The 20,018-nt window shown below is 39.4% G+C and overlaps 1 protein-coding gene across 3 annotated transcripts in view; it reads left to right on the top strand.

Annotated features, from left to right (window-relative positions):
• The window catches only part of USP25 (ubiquitin specific peptidase 25), a 107,770-nt gene that overhangs the window by 53,592 nt on the left and 34,160 nt on the right, over positions 1-20,018 (top strand). For all 3 annotated transcript variants that reach the window (XM_084801705.1, XM_084801706.1, XM_084801704.1), the window contains 8 exons: positions 2,772-2,848; positions 9,573-9,646; positions 13,411-13,559; positions 14,146-14,273; positions 14,587-14,682; positions 15,665-15,826; positions 16,438-16,664; positions 19,758-19,828. In XM_084801705.1, coding sequence (XP_084657831.1) covers positions 2,772-2,848; positions 9,573-9,646; positions 13,411-13,559; positions 14,146-14,273; positions 14,587-14,682; positions 15,665-15,826; positions 16,438-16,664; positions 19,758-19,828 — 984 coding nt within the window. The remainder of the gene's footprint in view (positions 1-2,771; positions 2,849-9,572; positions 9,647-13,410; positions 13,560-14,145; positions 14,274-14,586; positions 14,683-15,664; positions 15,827-16,437; positions 16,665-19,757; positions 19,829-20,018) is intronic.

The following is a 20,018-nucleotide window of genomic DNA, read 5'->3' as shown; positions in this document are numbered from 1 at the left end:
TGGAAGAGTTGTCAGTTCTTTTACCTTCTGAGCCATCTCTCCAGCCTCTACAAGTACTAATTTAAAGAAACTTGTGTTAATCCAAATGCCAATGTGATTTTCATGCCCCTGCTTCTGCTGATGGAGAGGAGGTCTCCTTAGTTATCTCTAAAGACTTTTTGAAAAATACTGCTATAGTTATTTTTCTTGCTGCTAATGGTGTTATCATCGTATCCTTTTATTAACATTAGATAAAAAAAATATAGGGGAGGATTTCTTCTTAAAAAACAAAAGCAGTGTCTTTTAACCAGCATTGCCACTTGAGCAGTCAGACAGACTGAGAGCACAGGTAGGAGCACACATGGTTGTGGGAGATCATGACTACTGGACAGGAGGGCAGCACTGAAGTGACGCAGATGGATGACGCACACGGAGGAGGTCCACAGCCGTGATGGTGCACAGCGAGCTTCGCGTTACTTAGATTCACAAAACGGAAACTTAGAGCCGGATTCAGGGGAAAAATGTCTTTCTGTCTTAAGAATTTTTCTTTTTAAAAATTTTACCTTGATTAGAAAATATAGACATAAAGTACACTTAGCAGTATTTTCTGTTGTGATGTTTTCCTCTTTAAATTTTTTTCCCAAACAGCCAGGGCTTCTAGTGCTTTCTGTCCACGTTGCTTCCTAATTTATTCTTTCTCATTGCAGCAATACTAGCACGAGCTAAAATCAATAAAATTATATTCCTCAAATGATCCCAAACTGCCAATTTTAGAACACTGCTTCTGGTTCCAAATCTGTTTTGCTCCTTTCCTCACTTGTTAACTTGTTTCTACTCCCTTCTCTGTGTGAAAGGGTGGCTCTCTTCTTGCATTGCTGTTTGTTTACAGTTAACTTTGTACAAGCTCACTTCAACTCTCTGACAAACTTTCTCCTAGATGCCTTTTGCATTTACTTTTTTCCTGCTTTCTACAGACGCCATCGATCTTTTCATCTCTTTCCACTTTAAGCTGGGGCTGCTGTGGCCCTGTTCCTTGCAGTGCAAATTCTCATGGACAAGGCCTTGGTGCTTTGCCATTCTCTGCTCACCTTTCCTTGCTGTGGACTAACTAATTTCATCGTTATTCCATCTGTTTCTCTAGAGGTCTTTAAAGGTAGATGTACACCAGTGACTTTGGGACAGGTGTGGCTTTTGTCATTACACCTTAGTGAGTTGGAGAAATGCCCACCCAAGTGCTGTGATTAGTTTTAAAGTACCCTGTACTTGTGTCTTACACTCATCCAGAAAGTGTCATATTTGGAAAGAGGAAGCAATCGTATGGGAGAGTCTTTGGTGTGCGGAAGTACTGTCCACTTTAGTCGTTCTTCGGTTTAGAAGTGCGTTATTACAGCGAAGACCTCACTTGTTCATCCTAATGAACTTTGGGAAAAGAAAAATGGTTGTATAATTGTACATTTTAGATAGATTACATAAAAAAATGGGGAAAGGTTATCTCCAAGATTTATGATAAGTAGAAAATGTTGATTCTTTTTAGCTACAGTCTCAAGATGAGGAAAATTGTTTAAGAGTGTGAACCCTTACGAATTAATTTAAATCTTGTTGCTCAGGAACAATAGAAAATTACCAATAGAGTCAGGTCAGGAGCTTAAAATTGAGATGCAGGCAGAGCCATCTCTGACAAGAGGAACATCCTTGTGGGCTCCCATCATTTTCTGGTATTCTTTGGCCCTGGAAGGCTAATTTTGGCTTCTGTCTGTCTTCATATGTGCTTACAGCCTTCTCTTGTTCTGTGCCCAATGGGTATTGCCATTATTGGTGTTGGAGCTCACTTTTATCTAAGCTGAATTCACCATGAGATTATTAATGATTTCTACAAAGACCCAGACTCAGTTAAAGTTACATTTTGAGGTTCTACGTGAGTTTAACAACTTGCCGCTATTTTCCCCTAAGGTGGTTCAACTAAACGGTGGTGCTGAGATTAGCCCTGCTTTACTGAGTGCACTAGGCATGCGCACTCTTCCTAGCCCGAAGTGTCAACACTTTAGAGGTGAATTGAGTGATCAAGGAACTAGGTGGAAAAGTGTGTAATTACTTTTTTCTTGAGGCTGCTTTGGTAAGTAAAGGCAAATTACTTGTGTGGATTCATCTCTCTAGTCTTGATAGCAAGATCTGGGTTTTCTCTCCATTTTAAAGCCATTCCTCTGTCTTGCAAGTCCCAGTGTATAAGGAGTGGCAGTTGTTCTGGGGGCCAGTGATCATGCCAACTTTCCTGTGTTAGGGCATCAGCAAGCAAAGCGAGGGCAGAGGTGATGTTTGTTCACTTCTGAATGTACAATTAGTGTGAGGTGCCGAGGACTGTAGACTCATGAGTGGGCTCACTAACTGCCAAGTACACGTAGGTATGGACTGGTAAGGATGTATGAATTAAGGAAACGTTTGTCAAGAAGCACTTGTCTTTCAAAGATAATTTTGTGTAAAACAGAGAGAATCTTGGTGAAAGGGAGCCTTCCATTTCATGGATTTATTGCAGAGTAGCGAGGGGGTAATTATTTTTATAAACCCATTTGTTACATTTGAGTGTGTGTGTTTCCTAAAGTGAAATCTTGTGATTATAATACTTTTTTAAAAACCATGGACTTCATGTCCTGGTTAAATTCTGAAAATCGGTTGCGTTTTGTGGGAAATGTTCACAATATTTTTGTGAGTAGTGACTGGCTGTAAGCTTTATTTTGCAGCCTTTAGCATCTGTATTAGTAGGATCAAATACCAACCAAACTTTTTTCTTTCCACAGCAAGATGTGAGTGAGTTTACACACAAGTTATTAGATTGGTTAGAAGATGCCTTCCAAATGAAAGCTGAAGAGGAAACGTAAGTTACTGTGACGTTTAATGATGGGGTTTTAGGAAGTCACTAAGTGGCAGTCATTTTCTCCTCTTGCTGCAGGACAATCATGCAACCAAGAGAGACTTTTGGAAATCTCAGCGTTTTCTGTGTTATTAAAAAGCTGTTTTGGAAGTTGTGGTAACAAATTTCAGGTAGCTGTCCGTTTCTACTATCAGATCTGAAAAGAGAAAAATCTAAAAGTACTGACTTTGTAGCCACGTGTTTTTCCTGCATTCAGCTTTTCATGAGGAAGACATGCATAGCCTGGCATAGATTTAAAAAAAATGCTACTTTGTATTAAGTAAACATGAGTACTTCCTTTCCTGTGATCCCAAGGATAGGGTGAACAATTCCTCCTCTGTATTCTCTCTGCTCATTAGGTGCAAGTGCAAAGCCTTGCCTACTTCATGTGTGCATATGGGAACCGGGGAGAGCCAGCCTTGCGTGTGGGTTCTCAGGTGCCATTTACCTACGTCATAAAACGAGGCTCTCTCATCAGTTTGAAGTTTGCTGAGCCTCCTGCAGCCACTCTCTTTATGTCAAATATGTATTCCCTTATGGTTCTTTTCTTTCTTTTTCTTTCTGTTTTTTGTTGTTGTTGTTTGTTTGTTTTTGAGACTAGGTTTCCCTGTGTAGCCTTCCCTGTCCTGGAACCACTTTGTAGACCAGGCTGGCCTCGAAAATGTAGAGCTTGCCTGACTCTTTTTCCCTGAGTGTTGGGATTGAAAACAGGTGCCATCACACCGCAATTTCTTTTTTACCTTTTGGTTTTATGATTTGCTGTTCTTATTTGGTGTCTATGAATGCTCTTCCTGCATGTATGTCCACCACATACGTGTCTCTTGCCTGTAGGAGCAGAAGAAGGTATCAGACTCTGTGGAATTAGAGTTCTAGGTGATTTTCAGTTACCATGTGCATTTTAGGAACTAAGCCCAGCTCCCTGCATGAGCAGAACGCACTGTTACCTGTTGAGCCATTGCTCTATCTCAACATTTATGTATTTTCTTGGCACACTGGTGACCCATCCACACTGCTACTAAAAATCTCTGTCACGAAACTTGCAACATGCCGTAAGCAATATATAGAAAATAGGTGGAGGTCCTAGGCTCAACTTATTACCTTCCTTCCTATGTTTTTCTAAATATCTTCCTTCTGTTTATTTTTTCTCTTTTAAATTATGTTCAGCCTCACTGTTTGGTAAAGGCTATGACAACATGGTTTGCAGTGAATTTAAATAGTTTGAGATATTTATCTTTTAAGACAAAATTCCGGAGCGTTATACCCAGAATTCAAAAACCAAAGCATATGTGATCCACTTAGATTATTTTGCCTGTGTAGACAAATCAATCAGTAATAAAAATACAGCCTCAGCCTTTTAGTGTCTGCGGGCTCTGCACTAACCTCACATACAGCCATGTTCTTTCACGTAAACATCTGTAGATCCCTCAGCTGAACATGCTCCAGTGTCAGATCTCAGGGGAGTATCAGGACACGCCCACAGCTAGCACCAGTGTCATTTTTACCTTTTGACTTTGCAGTGCCAATCTCACAATTTAATGCGGTTCTAGCTTAATTCCTTGCCAGAATAATGGCAGGAATTTGAGATGAGACACAAGCTGAGAAAGCTTTAGTTCTGTAGAATTGCCAGCCAGTCGTCGGTTGCTTCTAGGCCACTGTGAACTGAAAGAGAGCTGAGGGACACTGACAAAGAATTGAATCACAGTACAGAGCCCAAGTCGAATCAGAAAAGCTTCTTATTCCAGTAGACTGTGATTAACTGGGCAGTGTGCTAAGAGTTAAATATAGTGGCGTGCCTAGCACTGTGATCAGGGCTGTCAGCATTCCAGCCATAGGTGTGGTGTGGGCATTGAGGGATTAGCACACCTAAGAGTTCTTAGGGAGAGGGCATCATTTTATACAGTGGGGTAGCCTCTGATAAGCTGCTCTTTATCCAGTGATACTGTGACTCATGCTCTGGCAGGAAACTAAGTATCCCCAGTGGGTCACACACAGAAAGATGCCTTAAATGCAGGAGGGGACTTATTAAAATGAAAAGTGCTTCAGTGGGAGAGGGGAAGGGATAAGAACAGCGTGGAGTGAAAAGGTAAAATTCATTACATAAATACATTACATTATCAAAAACTGAAATTAAAATGAAGATATTAAATATTTACATGTCTAATAAAAATAAAACATATAGTTGATTAAATCAAAAAAGCAAAACTCATTTACCACCAAATTTGTAGTGGCTGAGGGAACAAAATTAAATAATGTTAAGCTGTCCCAGTTATTGAAATGCATTTAAAAGGGGCTTCCTTTTGGGCTTGTTTAGAAGTTTAAGACATTGGCCACCCTGTCATCAGGTGTCCCTTTCTGTCCATCCAAACTCTTCAGGTGTATTTTCCTTCAGAGATCATTTGTTGCCCATTAGCACTCAATTAAATATATTTTAAATAACCCGTTTCTGATTGAGGATGTCTGTAGCAATGTGTTTTGCTGTATAATTGCTTAGGGCTTTAAACCCTGCCTCCAAGGCTGGTTTCCGTTTCACCTTAGCTACTAAAACTAAGCTAAAACTTCCTATTAGACTTCAGCACTGAATCTGCTCTTGATGTTTCTGAGGCCCGGGAACTAGCATCCAGTGATGAAAACACATTTGCAATACAATTCTGGACCTACTGTTGGGGAAGCCCAAGTCTTGAATATATTTCTTGGTGCCGTATCTATTTTTTCTACATGAGTTATTTATCTTTATGAGTGTTTTGGTTGAATGTGTGTGTACTATGTGTGTGCACAGTGTCTGCAGCAGCCAAAAGATATTGTTGAAACCCTGAGAGGTGAGGTACAGGTTCTTGTTCGCTGCCACAGGATGCTTGGAAATGCACCTGGGTTCTCTATAAGAACAGAAAAGCATTGTTAAACACTGATCCATATCCCACCACTTGACGCTACACATTTTTGGGTGTCATATACCTTTTGAGTTCAGTTGCATGCACATATACATTGTATATGTGTCTGTGTATGTCTGACCCATTCCTCAACCTTTTTAGGAAGATATGATGATTAGCTTTAAAGGTCAATAAGAAACGGCTTAGACCCCTGAGGGGAGCACTTCGACTGAGGAATCACGTAGGTCAGGTTGTGCTCTGAGCAGGTCTGTGGGAAGACCTACCCTGGATGTGAGCAGTACCATGCCATAGACTGAGCCCTAACTTGTGTGTCAGTGGAAAAAGCTGGCTGATATAAACAGGCAGCAGGAGTGCACCCGTTTTTCTCTGGCCCTGACTGTGGACCTGGTGGGAGCAGCTGTCTGAAGCTCCTGCCCTGAAATGAGATGGGCTCTTACTTGGAATTACAAGGCAAGTAAACCTTTCCTCTCATAAGCCGCTTCTTGGTTGGGATGTTTTATTACATCAACAGAAACGCAAACAAAACAGAGGACCTGAGTTGAATGTTAGTGTTTTGCTAGCCTCGGCCTCATATAGAGCAACACTTGCTAGCTGGGTCTAAGTGCACTGTCTTCCTGTTCATTTACTCTTTGCTGTTTACATTTGTTGTCATTCTAACCCATTCCTCTAGTGACAGTGAGGAGTAGTGAAATCTGAGTTAAGAGATCCAGATTGTTCTTCACTTCTTCTTTGTCCCTGTGTCCACTTACCTCTTTGCTTAGGTAGACTGATCCAGCCACACTGTAGTGTTCCCTAGTGTGGGGTCGCTTTATGACTCTTTCCTGAGAGTTTGTTTCTTTTGGGGAAAACTCTTAGCTTACCTTTGTTGTTGTTGTTGTGTTTTGCTTTGTTTGTTTGTTTCTTTCTTTTTGCCTTTGAGATTATAACGCTAATAGAGATGAGCAGTCACTTTCTTTCCATCTGATAGGCATTGTTCTTGGAGGTTCTCTTAGTCCTGTGATGTTTCTGGTTTTCCTCGCTGGTAGACATTGTGGAGCATATCCTAAAGCACACCGGCCAGTCGCCTTTTATCTCTCCCCTTCCACCTTCCACGCTCCAGTTTATTGACATTGTCCTCTTTCCTATTGACTTTTTATTACATTTCTTCGATCTTACTCATACTTTCAAAACTAGCAGCCATGTTTGCCTTTTTTCTAAAATATTTTTCCTTCGCTATTTTATTTAAATTTCAAGGTTCATTGGAAATATATCCTCGTTTAATTTTTAGTAGCTTTTAGTTCTTTCTGGTTGTGATGTTAGGTTGATTTGAGCCACCACCTTGTTGTGCTCATCTCAAGGAACATTCTGTTCTTCCAGTAAAGCCAGATTATAAGTATATGCAGGGTATGATCCTGTTCCTCTTTTGGTGGGAAACCAGCCCATTCCTCCAAAGTTTTACATGCATTGTCTTTGTACCAGAGGCCCCACACAATAGGGGAACACTGGGCAGAGCTTTCTCGGGTGTGCCCTAGGCCACCGTGTTCTTTGTTACACCCCACTCTCATCCCCAAGGGTATGCCTAATGTTTTCTGCAGTAATGTTTCTTTTTCTTTGTCTTTGATAGTGGACTTGATTTCCTCTACCTTCATGCTCTCCATTTCTTTTCAGTTGTGTTTCTCCTCTTTCAACAGTGGACGCCCGAGCTTCTATAACTGAGGTCTGGAGGGAAGAGCATCTGGGAGGATGCAGACAAGACCATAGTAGACAGTTTCTGAAATGCCCCTTGCCTGATGCTTTAGCGAGGCTATGGTTCTTCAGTGTAGAAGATTCCAGAATTCACACAGATGGCTTGAAAACAAGGAACAAGAGTTCAGACTTAGTACAGCCATTCACACCCAGTTGCTTCTGCAAAGTCATGAAGTCAAAAGTCAACAGACAGGCCATAACTCTAAGAGTTCATTTGTGTGATTAGAAAGGAGAGAAGCCTCCAGTGTTGGTTTTCCACAGGGAGTGTGGATTTATATTAGTCAGTATATCCAGAGGGTCAGAGTTTTCACTATGTCAAATCACTCTCCAGAAACTTTGATTATCACAGTTTAGAAAAAATTTTATTATAAAGATGTTAAGAGATTAAGTCTGTGACTGTGTAAACACCTTGATTTTATTGTCAGATATAAGTGATCTACTGGGGTTAAATAATTGTGAGTGACAACAGCTCCCAAAGTAGTGACTTACACTATTTCTTCACATAGTCCCGGTCTATATAAGTAAGAGTCTCTGCTCTCTGCTTGCTCAGGGCGGCAGCCTATCAGAAACCTCTGCTAGACATAAACTCACAGTCAGCACACAGTATCAACCTGGTAGTGAAAATTACCATTAACTCTCAAGGTTTCTGCCCAGAAAGGTCACGTATCACTTGTGCTTCTATTACATTGGTGAGAGCAAGTTATATAACTTGCCTTATTGTAGAGTGAGTGGGAACACGTCACACCCTTAAGGTGGCTGCTATAAAAACGATACCAAGTAATGTAAAGTCAGGGCCTTTGTGCAGGGTTGATATAGGAAACAGTATAGCAGGTAAAGAACATAGTGTGGTAGTTTTCCAAAAGATAAGAGTAACCACATGATCTGACGTTATCTTATGGGCATGTGTGCTGGTGAGGTGAAAACAGGTCTGAAGTGACATTTGTGTACTCATGCTCATAAAAGGTGTATAGCCAGTGGCCAAATGTTTGTTGGCAATGAGTAATCCAACCATAGTGTATTATTCAGCTTCTAATAAAAGGAATTTTGATCCTTCATGTATAGACCTTGAAGTCACATTAGGTGAAATTAATTAATCATAGAAAAGACAAATACTAGGGCATTTATGTATGAGACATCAAGTTGTCAAACTCAAAGTAACAGAGGCACATGCAAAATGGCATTGCTGAAAGGCCAAAGTGAGCCTTACATGCGTGTAAGGGCCTCGTAAGGACTTGTGTAACACACTGAGCAAGACACTGACATTTGTCTCACTCTTTAAAAATATAACTTCACAAGTTGGATTTTATTAATTTAAACACAAAATTAATAAGAAAATTCATATATATGTATATATATATGAATACAGTGAAGGTTTGTGCAGACCAGGATAAACAGTATCTTTTAGAGGTGCATAAGTTCGAAAAAGATAATATAAAAACTGCTCATCTTCCTCGTTTCCTGCAAACAAAAAGGAACTATCTCGTGTGGGCAGCGTGGCACCTTTTGCAGATGGCTGTACAAGCTATCTGACCCTAGGAAAGGATGCCTACTTTGTGAGCTTCTGCTTTGGAGCTGGGGCATTTGGTCCCTGCCCTGGAGGCACTGCTGCTGTGGATTCTATGCACTTTTCAATGTAAATGAGGGAAATGACTTATGCTTTCTAGAAATCTATTTGGACTAAACCCTTGTTTATCTTCCCAATAAGCCCTGTATTATATAGGCGTAAGGGTATGAGACGGAAATGCGCAGTGACCATAGGAAGAACAAGTGCCTTGTGAGTGTGGCTGGCTTCACTCCTGAGTGGGTCCTTTGCAGTAACTCATTCGTCCATCATATCCTTGCTGCCAGCTCAATTACTGTAATTATCTCCAGCTGACAGGTGAAGAAATTGAAGAATAAATTTAAGTGCTTTGCCCAAGGTGACACAATAAATAACAGAGCTGTGTGTGCGATAGCTATGCGAATGCTATCATCTCATCATATATTGTGGCTTTTAATGGTTCCTTTTATGTTTCCTCAATTATTTATCGATATGAAAGTTATAAGCATATTTATCTCTTCTCAACACGCTGTAGGGATGAAGAGAAGCCAAAGAACCCGATGGTGGAGCTGTTCTACGGCAGGTTCCTAGCTGTGGGAGTGCTTGAAGGTAACGTCACCTGTTTGCTTTCGTTACGCATCAAGATGTGTTCTCTGGGCTCGTCAGTCTGGACTGGGTTTGTTGGTGGTCTTCGTTTGCGACTGGGTCTGCTTTTCTAGTAGCTCCTGCTGCCTTCTTCCTACTAACCCACTGTACAGAGAGCACAGACCTGACTAACGTGTTCACACTGCACTTCCTTTCCTCTCCTCACTTCTTGCAGTGAGTGGGGCTTTGTGATATTCATAACTTCAGAATGCGAGTTACGGAGAGCCGATGTGATGCTACAAGTTTATGATTTTCTATCATAGCACATTCTGGATTTTAGTATTAGAGAGGTTCAACCTAGGGAATTAGCTCAGCGGTAGAGTGCAAGTGTACATGTTTCCATTGAGCCCCTGAGGAAGAGGGAGGGACAGGGGAATGAGGGGAGGTAACTCAACCAACCGTCAGCGGATATTCCGTAATTAGGAGACAGTTCTGGCCTCAGACACAGAACTCTCAGCCTGTCCTGGAGATGAATGACCATCTTGTTATGATATTTGCTTTTTGAAATTTGAACTTAGCAACTTGTCATAGTTTCTCAGAGTGATTTCAATATCCTTACACATGTTCAAGAAATGAAAGTATTTTCCTTTTGAATATCAACTAACCTCATTGTCTGCTGCATACTTTTTTTTCTTTTTTTTTCTTTTTGAGTTTTTGAAGACAGGGTTTCTCTGGGTAGCTTTGGACCTGATTTGTAGCCAGGCTGGACTTAAACTCACAGCAATCCACCTGCCTCTGACTCCCTGAGTGCTGGCTACGTACTTTTAAAAATTAGGCCCTCTTAAATTTCTGTTTGATTTTTCTAACAAAGGAGAAAAGTCAGGCTCATTAAACGTAAGGTTTTGTTTGTTTGTTTGTTTGTTTGTTGTTTTTGTTTTTTTAAATATTGGATTCCAAGTTATAAACTTCTGAGAAAAATCCCAAAATGTCACAGGGAATTTTTCACATTGCTCAAAGTAGAACATTTATGAAATTGGTTCTCTGTAATGGCCTGAATAAAGCAGATACAAGCAGCATATTAGGCATTTAAAAGGTAAACGTGAGGTAAGTACCTTATGAGTGAACTATTTTGGCAGTACATTACCTCAGGTTGTTTCATTTCCCACTCTGACTTATCTGAAGTAGGATTGTCTAGATCAGGAATTAGGCATAAGCAGGCTTGGATTGGGCACATTTCTGCTGAGCTGTGTTTGTTACAGGGAAAATAACTTTAGAGCACTTTGCTACCATGTTTTTGTTTCTTACCCTCCCATGCTTGCTTTATAGCTGTGGTTCCTTGCGGCCAGTGTGCTGTTACTTTATTAATGTCCATGCAAAGCATCGCCAGCATGTGCAGAACTTCTGCTCCACTGACCTAACTGTTGCTCCTCTCAGGACTTTTCTCTGAACACTCCCTTTCCTCCTGGTGTTCACCGAGATCATTCTTACAAATACTTCCATCTATTTGCTTTCCCCCCTATTTCCTCTGCCACCAGCTCCCTGCCTCTCCTTGACTCCTGTACAACCCTTCACCTTTCCTCTTGGCATACCAAGTACCTGAGTCCTCTGAGGAAAGCTTACACACGAAGATAGCAAGAAGGGATCACGCCATTTTGTGCGGATAGTACAGAAATGTGAATGCCGGGGTGAAGAAGGGACTGAACACCCTGCATTTGCACTTTTAACCTCACCTGGAAAACCAGTTTTCTCTCCCATTTCAAAGACTATTTTCATCTTCCTACTCATTTCAAGCCTAGCTTTTTATTGTTGTTTGTTTGTTTGTTATTTGTTCTTCTCATTCTTGGAGAAACATCTATTATTCCTGGGATTGTTATGAAGCCTGTGAAGTCTACTCAACACTTTGAACGTAATTCCAACATCTTAATTTTTTAGAAGTACCTCCTTCTGTGTATGAGCTGCAGATTTCATTATTTCTATCTACTCACATCTTCACCATATTCTTTTCATCCTTCTCTTTAGAAAACAAATATGGAAGGACCATCCCTCTATGCTCTTAGAATCTGTGGCTTCTGCTTTTCTTCAGACTTATTCCATTCCCTCCCTTTTCTGGGTCCTTAACTTCTTTCTCTCCCTTGTCATGCACCTCAGTATTTCCACGTGTTCTGCTACTTCACAGTGCAAATATTACAAAGAATACATTTGATAATCTGTTTGCCTAAGCACTCTTTCCTACTCACAGTCAAGCTCTTTGAGGCGAGGAGGGGGTTTCACCTGCTTAATCTATATTTTCTACACATCTTGCTTTTGTTGCTGGCCTCACAATTCTGAAAAAAGGTAGAGGTTATTGATTCCCTACTTAGAAGCAAATCCACTGAATGCAGTTCAGTTCTTATGCTGAATAATTTGATAATTTTAGGCACCAGGCATTGGCTCTTCTTTCTCTTGCTTCTTCCTTAAAAATAAATTCCTCTACCTTCTGAGAGAAGACATTCATTTAGCCTTTGTTCTGACTATGTGGTCACTTAAAAGGTGTGTGTGTGTGTGTGTGTGTGTGTGTGTGTGTGTGTGTGTGTGTGTCTTTCTAATTTTATGTGACAAGCCTAGGTTCCCCAGGGCTTGTTATAGGCTCCCTTCCTTTTCTACACTTCTGTAGGCAGTCTTATTCTCCACTACAATACTATTAGTAAGTAAGGTGTTTGGAAACACTTATATCCAGCTCTTGAAAGGGACATCTCTTGGCCACTCTTGAACCAGTGGTTTTTACTGCTCAAGAGCACAGAGAGAAAGTTGTTTTAGACTTATGCATCCATTCCTTGTCCATGGGAGGATATGGGACTCTCTAACCCTCATCTTCCTTGTGCTGTCTGCATCCTGCCAGCCACTTAAGCCCTGTTCATGCTTCATTTTGTATATCAGTTCAGGTGTATGTGCGTTTCCACCAAAGCAAGCCACAGGGGCTTCTGATTCTATAGCTCATGGACATGACTGTTCTGTTTCTATTTTGCTGAACACAAAGAAAGGAAATTCTAGAAAGGATCGAAAGATATTGTAAATCTTGGCCACCACCTAACTACATTACACCCCAAGATGTTATCTTCTTTTGGTTCCTAAAACATGCCAAGTTTGGGAGTCTTAATATCATGACTATGCCGTTTCTTGGCCAAGAACATGCCACAACCCAGCAATCTAGCCTCTTTAACTTTACTCACTGCTGAAGTCTCAGTTTAAATGTCAATTTCCTGTGGGAGTCTTCCTTGCCCTACTCTCTATCCCTATCACTAGGTTAGCTCTTCTGTCATCCCTTATTGTACATTTATTCAATATTTGTTTATAACAATTGTCCTCCTGAATCATTAGCTTATGACAAGAAATGGGTGCCTCTGATGTCTTCCAGTGAAGCTGAGTTATGGTCACACGCACATATAAGTTTATGTGTACATATATACATATATTCAGTGTTGCTGGAAAATCTTGTTTTAAGAGCTCATATACATGTGAGTTAGAATTACTGTCTATGACGAGGTGTGAATGAATGCACAAGCATGTATGTACATGCCAGTAGGAAAGCTCTACTAACTAACCCATTATCGTGTGTGTGTGTGTGTGTGTGTGTGTGTGTGTGTGTGTGTGTGTGTGAGAAAGCTTTGCCCACCCATTATTCTCTGGAGTATAGCCATTGGTTCTCTGTCAGATTTGGGAAAGAATATGTATATATCATATATAAAATTCCTTTATACCTGAAAAGCCAAATTTAAGATAATTAATTAACTTCTCCAACCATCTTATAGGAAAAAAATTTGAAAACACTGAAATGTTTGGTCAGTATCCACTTCAGGTCAATGGGTTCAAAGACCTGCATGAGTGCCTGGAAGCTGCCATGATTGAAGGAGAGATTGAATCCTTACATTCAGATAATTCGGGAAAGTCAGGCCAGGAGGTAAGTTCAGCATTTTCGTTATCCTCTGCCTTCCAGTGCTCTTTTAAGTGGCCTAATGCAAATGTAACGTTTTACTTGCATAGCTGTGAATGATGAAGAAAATACTAAAAATGATGTTTGCATTTAATTACAGTAATTTAGACATTACTTGTGAAACATGTACAAGATATGTAATTTAGGTTAGATGATAATTTTAAAATTCTTGTCTTTCTCTCTTTTTTTCTTGTTGTCTGTCTTGGTGACATGGTTTTATGTTTTATGTTTTTATGTTTGCCTATTAAGGTTCTAGTCATCAGCAGCATGGTAGCTGAGTTACAAAAGAAAAATACTGGTCAGTTTTTACTTAAGCAAATGCTAGTTTATAAACTCATTCTTTCTGTCCTCTTATGTGTCACACTCACTCCTGGGATGGTCGAAGGCTGTAGAAACTTCTCAGAAAGAAGTTCAGCTGTGAGGAAACCACTGGACTCATGCCTCTGTGTTGTTGGAATAGTGACGTCAGCACCAGTATCACAGCATCTTCCTTAATGGTGCAAGGGAGAAACCTAACAGAGGGTGACTCCGAGTGTCTCTTGTTCTCTTTCAGCACTGGTTTACTGAACTGCCACCTGTATTAACATTTGAATTGTCAAGATTCGAATTTAATCAGGCATTGGGAAGACCAGAAAAAATCCACAATAAATTAGAATTTCCCCAAGTTTTATATCTGGACAGGTAAGATTTGTTCAAGGAATGGTACTTTTGCAACTCTTCAGTGAGCGAGAGAAGGGTAACTATTTAGTAAAATTGTTAGTTCCTTCAAGCTAAGGTTTAGAGACGCTTGCTATGTCTGTCTTACTGTTATTAAGGAAATGAGTTTATTTTCTATTATGAATATATAGTTATAAATGTTAAAATATTTTTGTGTTTTATGTCTGATATCTTATAAAATTTCAACGGACCTTTTGTACTGATGATTAGATTTAACAACATATTTGTTTCCAAGATATTTGGAAATATTAATGATTGTCAATTCTTTCCTTGATAGGTATATGCATAGAAACAGGGAAATAACAAGAATTAAACGTGAAGAGATCAAGAGACTTAAAGATTACCTCACAGTATTACAACAAAGATTAGAGAGGTATTTTAACTTTTATGAAATTATGGCAGGAAAGCATGTGTTTGGTGACTACCTAGATTTTTTATTTTAAATATGCTTTGGGTAAGATAATTATTTTAGAAGCTTCATTGCATCGTTAATAAGCCTTTGATGATTATTTTAGAAGTTGAGGCTAAATATGCAATTATCAACTGCTTGTTCCCCTGGTGTTTTAATGGAACTAAGGAGTCTAACTTAGGCATCGGGTTAACTTGCATGGGAAGGAATGGCAGTCCAGTGAGAAGATGCAAACTCTCACCTGCCAAGAGCCACACAGTGATTCACTCAGGAGTCAGCGGGGCAGTGGGTGGCGGTCAAGCAGCTCATACAGGTGTGACTGAAGCGTGGTCTATCGAGTGCCATAGGAGAGGGTCCGTGTATGGAGATGTTCTTACAAGCCACATCAAAGCCTATTTCATACGAGACCTCATGAAATGTGGAACGTGGATGCCATGCAGGTTAGATAAGTCTACAGAGTGAGATGTGTCTGGAGTCACCCCAGTTGGTGACATTAATAACATACAGTGTTCAGTGTGAACATACCAAATTTCCAGTGAGTTTCAGTATTAAAAGTTTCCAGTACACGTGTAAAAAGTGCTCACGAGGTGAAAGATGGTAAAAATGACTACCTGGATCTCGAGGCCAGTGCAGGATGCAGAGATGAGAATGTCCGGTCCACAAATGGTCCTCTGAGTTGTCTTCCCACTGATCCACAGTTTAGATGCATCTTAGGGACAGCTGTACACATGATTTTCAATTTTGATCAGCTTCACTGCCCTTCCTGTCAGTTTCCCTTTCCACTGATGTTCCCTCAAAGGACATTTAGTGCATTTCTTGAATGTATATTCAGTTTCACCTTCTTTGAGTGTCAATCCTGATTTATTTGTTTATGTGTTGTCTAGTTGTGTAAAACAACCAAATATGCTGACAATACACATACACCATTTGTATATTTTACTCACAGATATTTAAGCTATGGTTCCGGTCCCAAAAGATTCCCGTTGGTAGATGTCCTTCAGTATGCACTGGAGTTTGCCTCCAGCAAACCTGTTTGCACCTCTCCTGTTGATGATATTGATGCCAATTCCTCAACTAGTGGCTCCGTACCATCACAGTCTTTACCAAGGTACTGTTACTCCATATCACAGGCTGCTGTGTTGCCTGTATCCTGAAATGCGTTCAAGCAGGGTTTTATAAGCTGTACATATGATTAACTTCAAGAAACCTTTTTTAAAAAGGAGCTTCTCTTAGAAAATTGTTCTTTACTATTTCAGTAGGTCTGTGGTTATCTATTGGAATCTTCATATATATTTTTTTATCTGCTCAGAATTATACTTCGCAGTGTTTTGTTCTGTAGCTTTTGAACCGCTTATGATATTGCAAATAATACTTTTAGAGTAGAGTTTGTTTCTGGTAATGTAAGTTCGTATGAGCAGGTAATCTTTAGTAAGAGCATGCATTAGATCTTTAATTTAAAAGTATTAAAGAAGGCATCCTTACTTTAAAGCCATAGTTTCCATCCTTGTAAGAGTTTAGTCCTCGTGTACTCAGTGTCTCACCAAGATAGTAGGTCAGTTCGTGTATTTCTTAGCATCAATTTCTCTTGAAATTATGAGAGACTCTGACGCTATCTGTATAAGTGGCCTAGACTCTGACGCTATCTGTGTGTGTGGCCAAGTCTTTCCCCGGTGCTTCCATTTGGAAGTTTAACCTGTGGTGTATGCTTTGAAAACACAGCACAACAGAGCAGCAGGGAACCCCTGCCTCAGAACTGCCCAGCTCATCACCTGCATCAGGTGCCTCCCTGTCACTGCGATCAGTGATACACAAACCGTTCACTCAGTCTCGGATACCTCCGGATCTGCCCATGCATCCAGCACCAAGGCACATCACAGAAGAAGAACTGTCTGTGCTGGAGAGCTGTTTACACCGCTGGAGAACAGAAATAGAAAATGACACACGAGGTAAGAATCTCGCACAGTGCCACCCTTGTCATTTCAAATGAGGCATGCTGATAGGAAAAAAAATCTTGTGGATTTCATGTATAAACACTAGTATTTTTTTTTTTAATCTTTTCTGAAAACATTTTATGTGAGATGAATTGGTCTAGCTCTCTGGTTTGTTTGTTTTGTTTGTTTGTTTTTTAATGCTGCCTGTGCCAGATTCACAGGGACCAAAAGGGTTTCCCCAGATTACTTAGCTGATTAATGATGTAACAGATGGTCTGATTTGTCCATGTAATGTTCTAAATTTATGTCAAACTGGTATTCACAGCTACTTCAGTGATGAAATGCCCTAGAGCCACAGAATTCGTACTTATCAGTTTTGACTTATCTGTTTTTTTCATAATGAAGAAGGGATAACTTTTTCTTTGGCTGTAAACATTTAAAGTGTGAACGTTTATTTTTGTTCGCTTAAAAAAAAAACCATTGTACTTGAGATTGAACCTGGAGGGCTAGTCACGCTAGAGATGCTGACTCCCATCTCCAGCCTTGTTCAATGTGGTCTAACAGATATGCGGATCTGATCCATGGACCCATTGCCAGTGTATGTGAGATTTTCAGGAGCTATGTAGGAAGATAAGAAAAATAAGAATTTTATGTGTGAGAGTGTATATGGACAGGCCCACATACTGCTGAGTACTCTCTTTCTTGAAAGGCTTTAATTTTGAACTCCTTTTTTTCCTTGTTAACATGAACTTTTTATTTTAACAAAATTATATTTCATGATAGAGTATATTTTAGTTCTTTTTACATGTCAAAATATACCATCCTAACTCTAAACCTCAGCAAGAAATAATATAGAAATTGTTATTTTATATTAAAAGAATGAAGTTACATTAAACAGCACTAGTTGTATTACTTTAAATAGCCTTATTGACTCCTTATGTGTGAATAAGGAACAGTCACTGTTTATTAATGCAGTAAATAATTATGTTGTTAACCTTAGTAACTAGAGAGTTTTTGTTCATATTACACACATATAAAATAACTTTTAATTAAGCATAGTGTTTATTGAATGCTGTGTTGTGTTGGATAACCTCTTTCTGGACATGGCAAACTGTTTTTTATAAGTTTCCATGCAGAAGGGTGGGCACTAATAAACTTTTGACCATAAGGTATTGTGTCAAAGGAGAAAAGAAATGAAAAAAATGAAGTATTAAAATAGACACATGGAGGTTAGTGAAGGAGGAGTGAGATTGGTCACTTTAGTTCACAGTAGCGTGAATAGCTAAATAAAGCATCTATTCAAATAGACAAACCATGGGCCACTGCTTAGAAGAGGAAGAAAGGATGATGAGTTCAGCATCTGGTCATTTTTGATAGAGGAGCTTGAGGAGGATCATGTCATAAGATTTTGTGCATATTGTATTGCAAGTCAGGAATGATTAACGGACTTGAGATACTTGTTTTCTGTCTTTGGTTCCTATTGATACACCATACTAGCATTGATTTTTTTTTTAAATCCACGTGTAGTATTCCAACTTATAGGAACAATGTACTTAATACTCATGTATTAACTGCAAAAAATGTTCAACCATTATATAAATATATATGTGTAAACGTCACATACATATTACACTTCAATAAATAGAGTATTTTTTAACATACCATTTCTCAGCTAAGTTATATATTTTTTAAAATAGCTCTGCCCTGAATGTATTTTTTTCACTCTGGAGTAGTCTGGGAGGTCATAAATGACATTTCAATGTCTTGATTTGCTTTTCCTTAATTATGAGTGTGTAAAATATTTGTAGTTCTAAAAATGTCTTACTTAGTTCATTTTCCTTATTGCAAACATTTTTGAACAGTTTAATATGTACCATAGGCCAAGTGCTGAAAATATTATTTATATAATATATATATACACATACATAATATATAATATATCATATATTTTATATATGTATGACTTATCTCCTTTAAAAACTAGCAAAGCAAGTCATTTACTCATTTTTATATTAAGCTATTTTTCTAAATCTTATTGCCTAAAAAGAAGCATACTCAATTAGACAATCTTCTTGCCTATAGTGCATGCTATAGATACTATTTTCCTAGTTTGTCGTTTGGCATTTACGCTGATTTTTGCTTTGTTTTGCTGTCATCTTTAATTTTTTTGTATGGGGGCATGTTTTGCTTCCATGGATGCTGGTGTATCACTTGTGTGCAGTGCGTACGGAGACCAGTAGCAGGCATCAGACCCGCCCTGGGGTTAGAGTTAGTTAGGCAACAGAAGGTGTGTGTGCTGGAACTGAACCCAGGTCCTCTGGGAGAGCAGCCAGTGCTCCTAACTGCTGAACCATCTCTGGAGCCCGTTGTTCTGTTTCTATGATGTTGATTAAGTTTCAGATGTTTGTAGGTGGTTGCTCTTACATTGTTCCTTTATGGTTTCATAATTCTCTGTAGGGCTAAAGTACATCTTCCCAGAGTTTGTAGTTACATTTTACAGTAGTCTTTTTGGTTTTTTTTCTTGATTCTCTTCAGCTGATTGACACTGTGTTATGATTTTAGTGTACTGATATAGTTACTTGCATTATTCAGATTTTAAAAATATGAAATGATGTAGTTGGGAACATCTAGTCTTTGAAGAGTTTTATAGATTTTTTTTTTTTACTGCAAGTGGAAGTAGTGGGTAATGGAAGTTCTGTAATTATTTTCTATTTCTCTGAGCTATTTTAGTGTTGCAGTCACTTATCTCTACACAATACATAGTGGATTTTCCATAAATTCTCTAGTCCTGTCTCTGTACATATGGGGTGGTGAGCATCAGCATTCCTAGAGAGCTTTCCATAGAGATGTGAATGCAGCTTGATTTCCTAGCCTATACATATTTCCTAGGGGAGCTGGTTTTTGGTTTTGCTTTTTACATTTTTAACTACCATTGAGCTGAGCATCTCACTTCACACAGACTCCAATGGTAGCCTCTTACAGAATAGTTTAGGAAACTTTTCTTCTTCTCTGGTGTGATTATAATAAAACCTTGGCCCCTCTCTTATTAGTCTCAGTAGAAATCCAGGTGACATTTATCATCCATTAAGTCACATCTTGTGTCCGTAGATCTGCAGGAAAGCATATCCAGAATCCATCGAACAATTGAACTTATGTACTCTGACAAATCCATGATCCAAGTAAGTGAAAGCTGAGCTGATAACCATTGTCGGAACTGTTGACATGCCCTCTAATTCATCTTCACTTTGTTTTTAAGGAATTACTTGTGATTGCGTGTACTTTTGTGTGTGTATCTGTACCCTTGAGGGCAAAGGTGTTGGCTAGCTGTAGAGCTGGAGGTACAGGCAGTGGTGAGCCACTGGACATGTG

The sequence above is a fragment of the Acomys minous genome (assembly GCF_964271855.1).
Source record: "Acomys minous genome assembly, chromosome: 11".
Lineage (NCBI taxonomy): Eukaryota > Metazoa > Chordata > Mammalia > Rodentia > Muridae > Acomys > Acomys minous.
The sequence above is the reverse complement of the archived record's forward strand: the minus strand, read 5'-3'. Positions and strand labels throughout refer to the sequence as shown.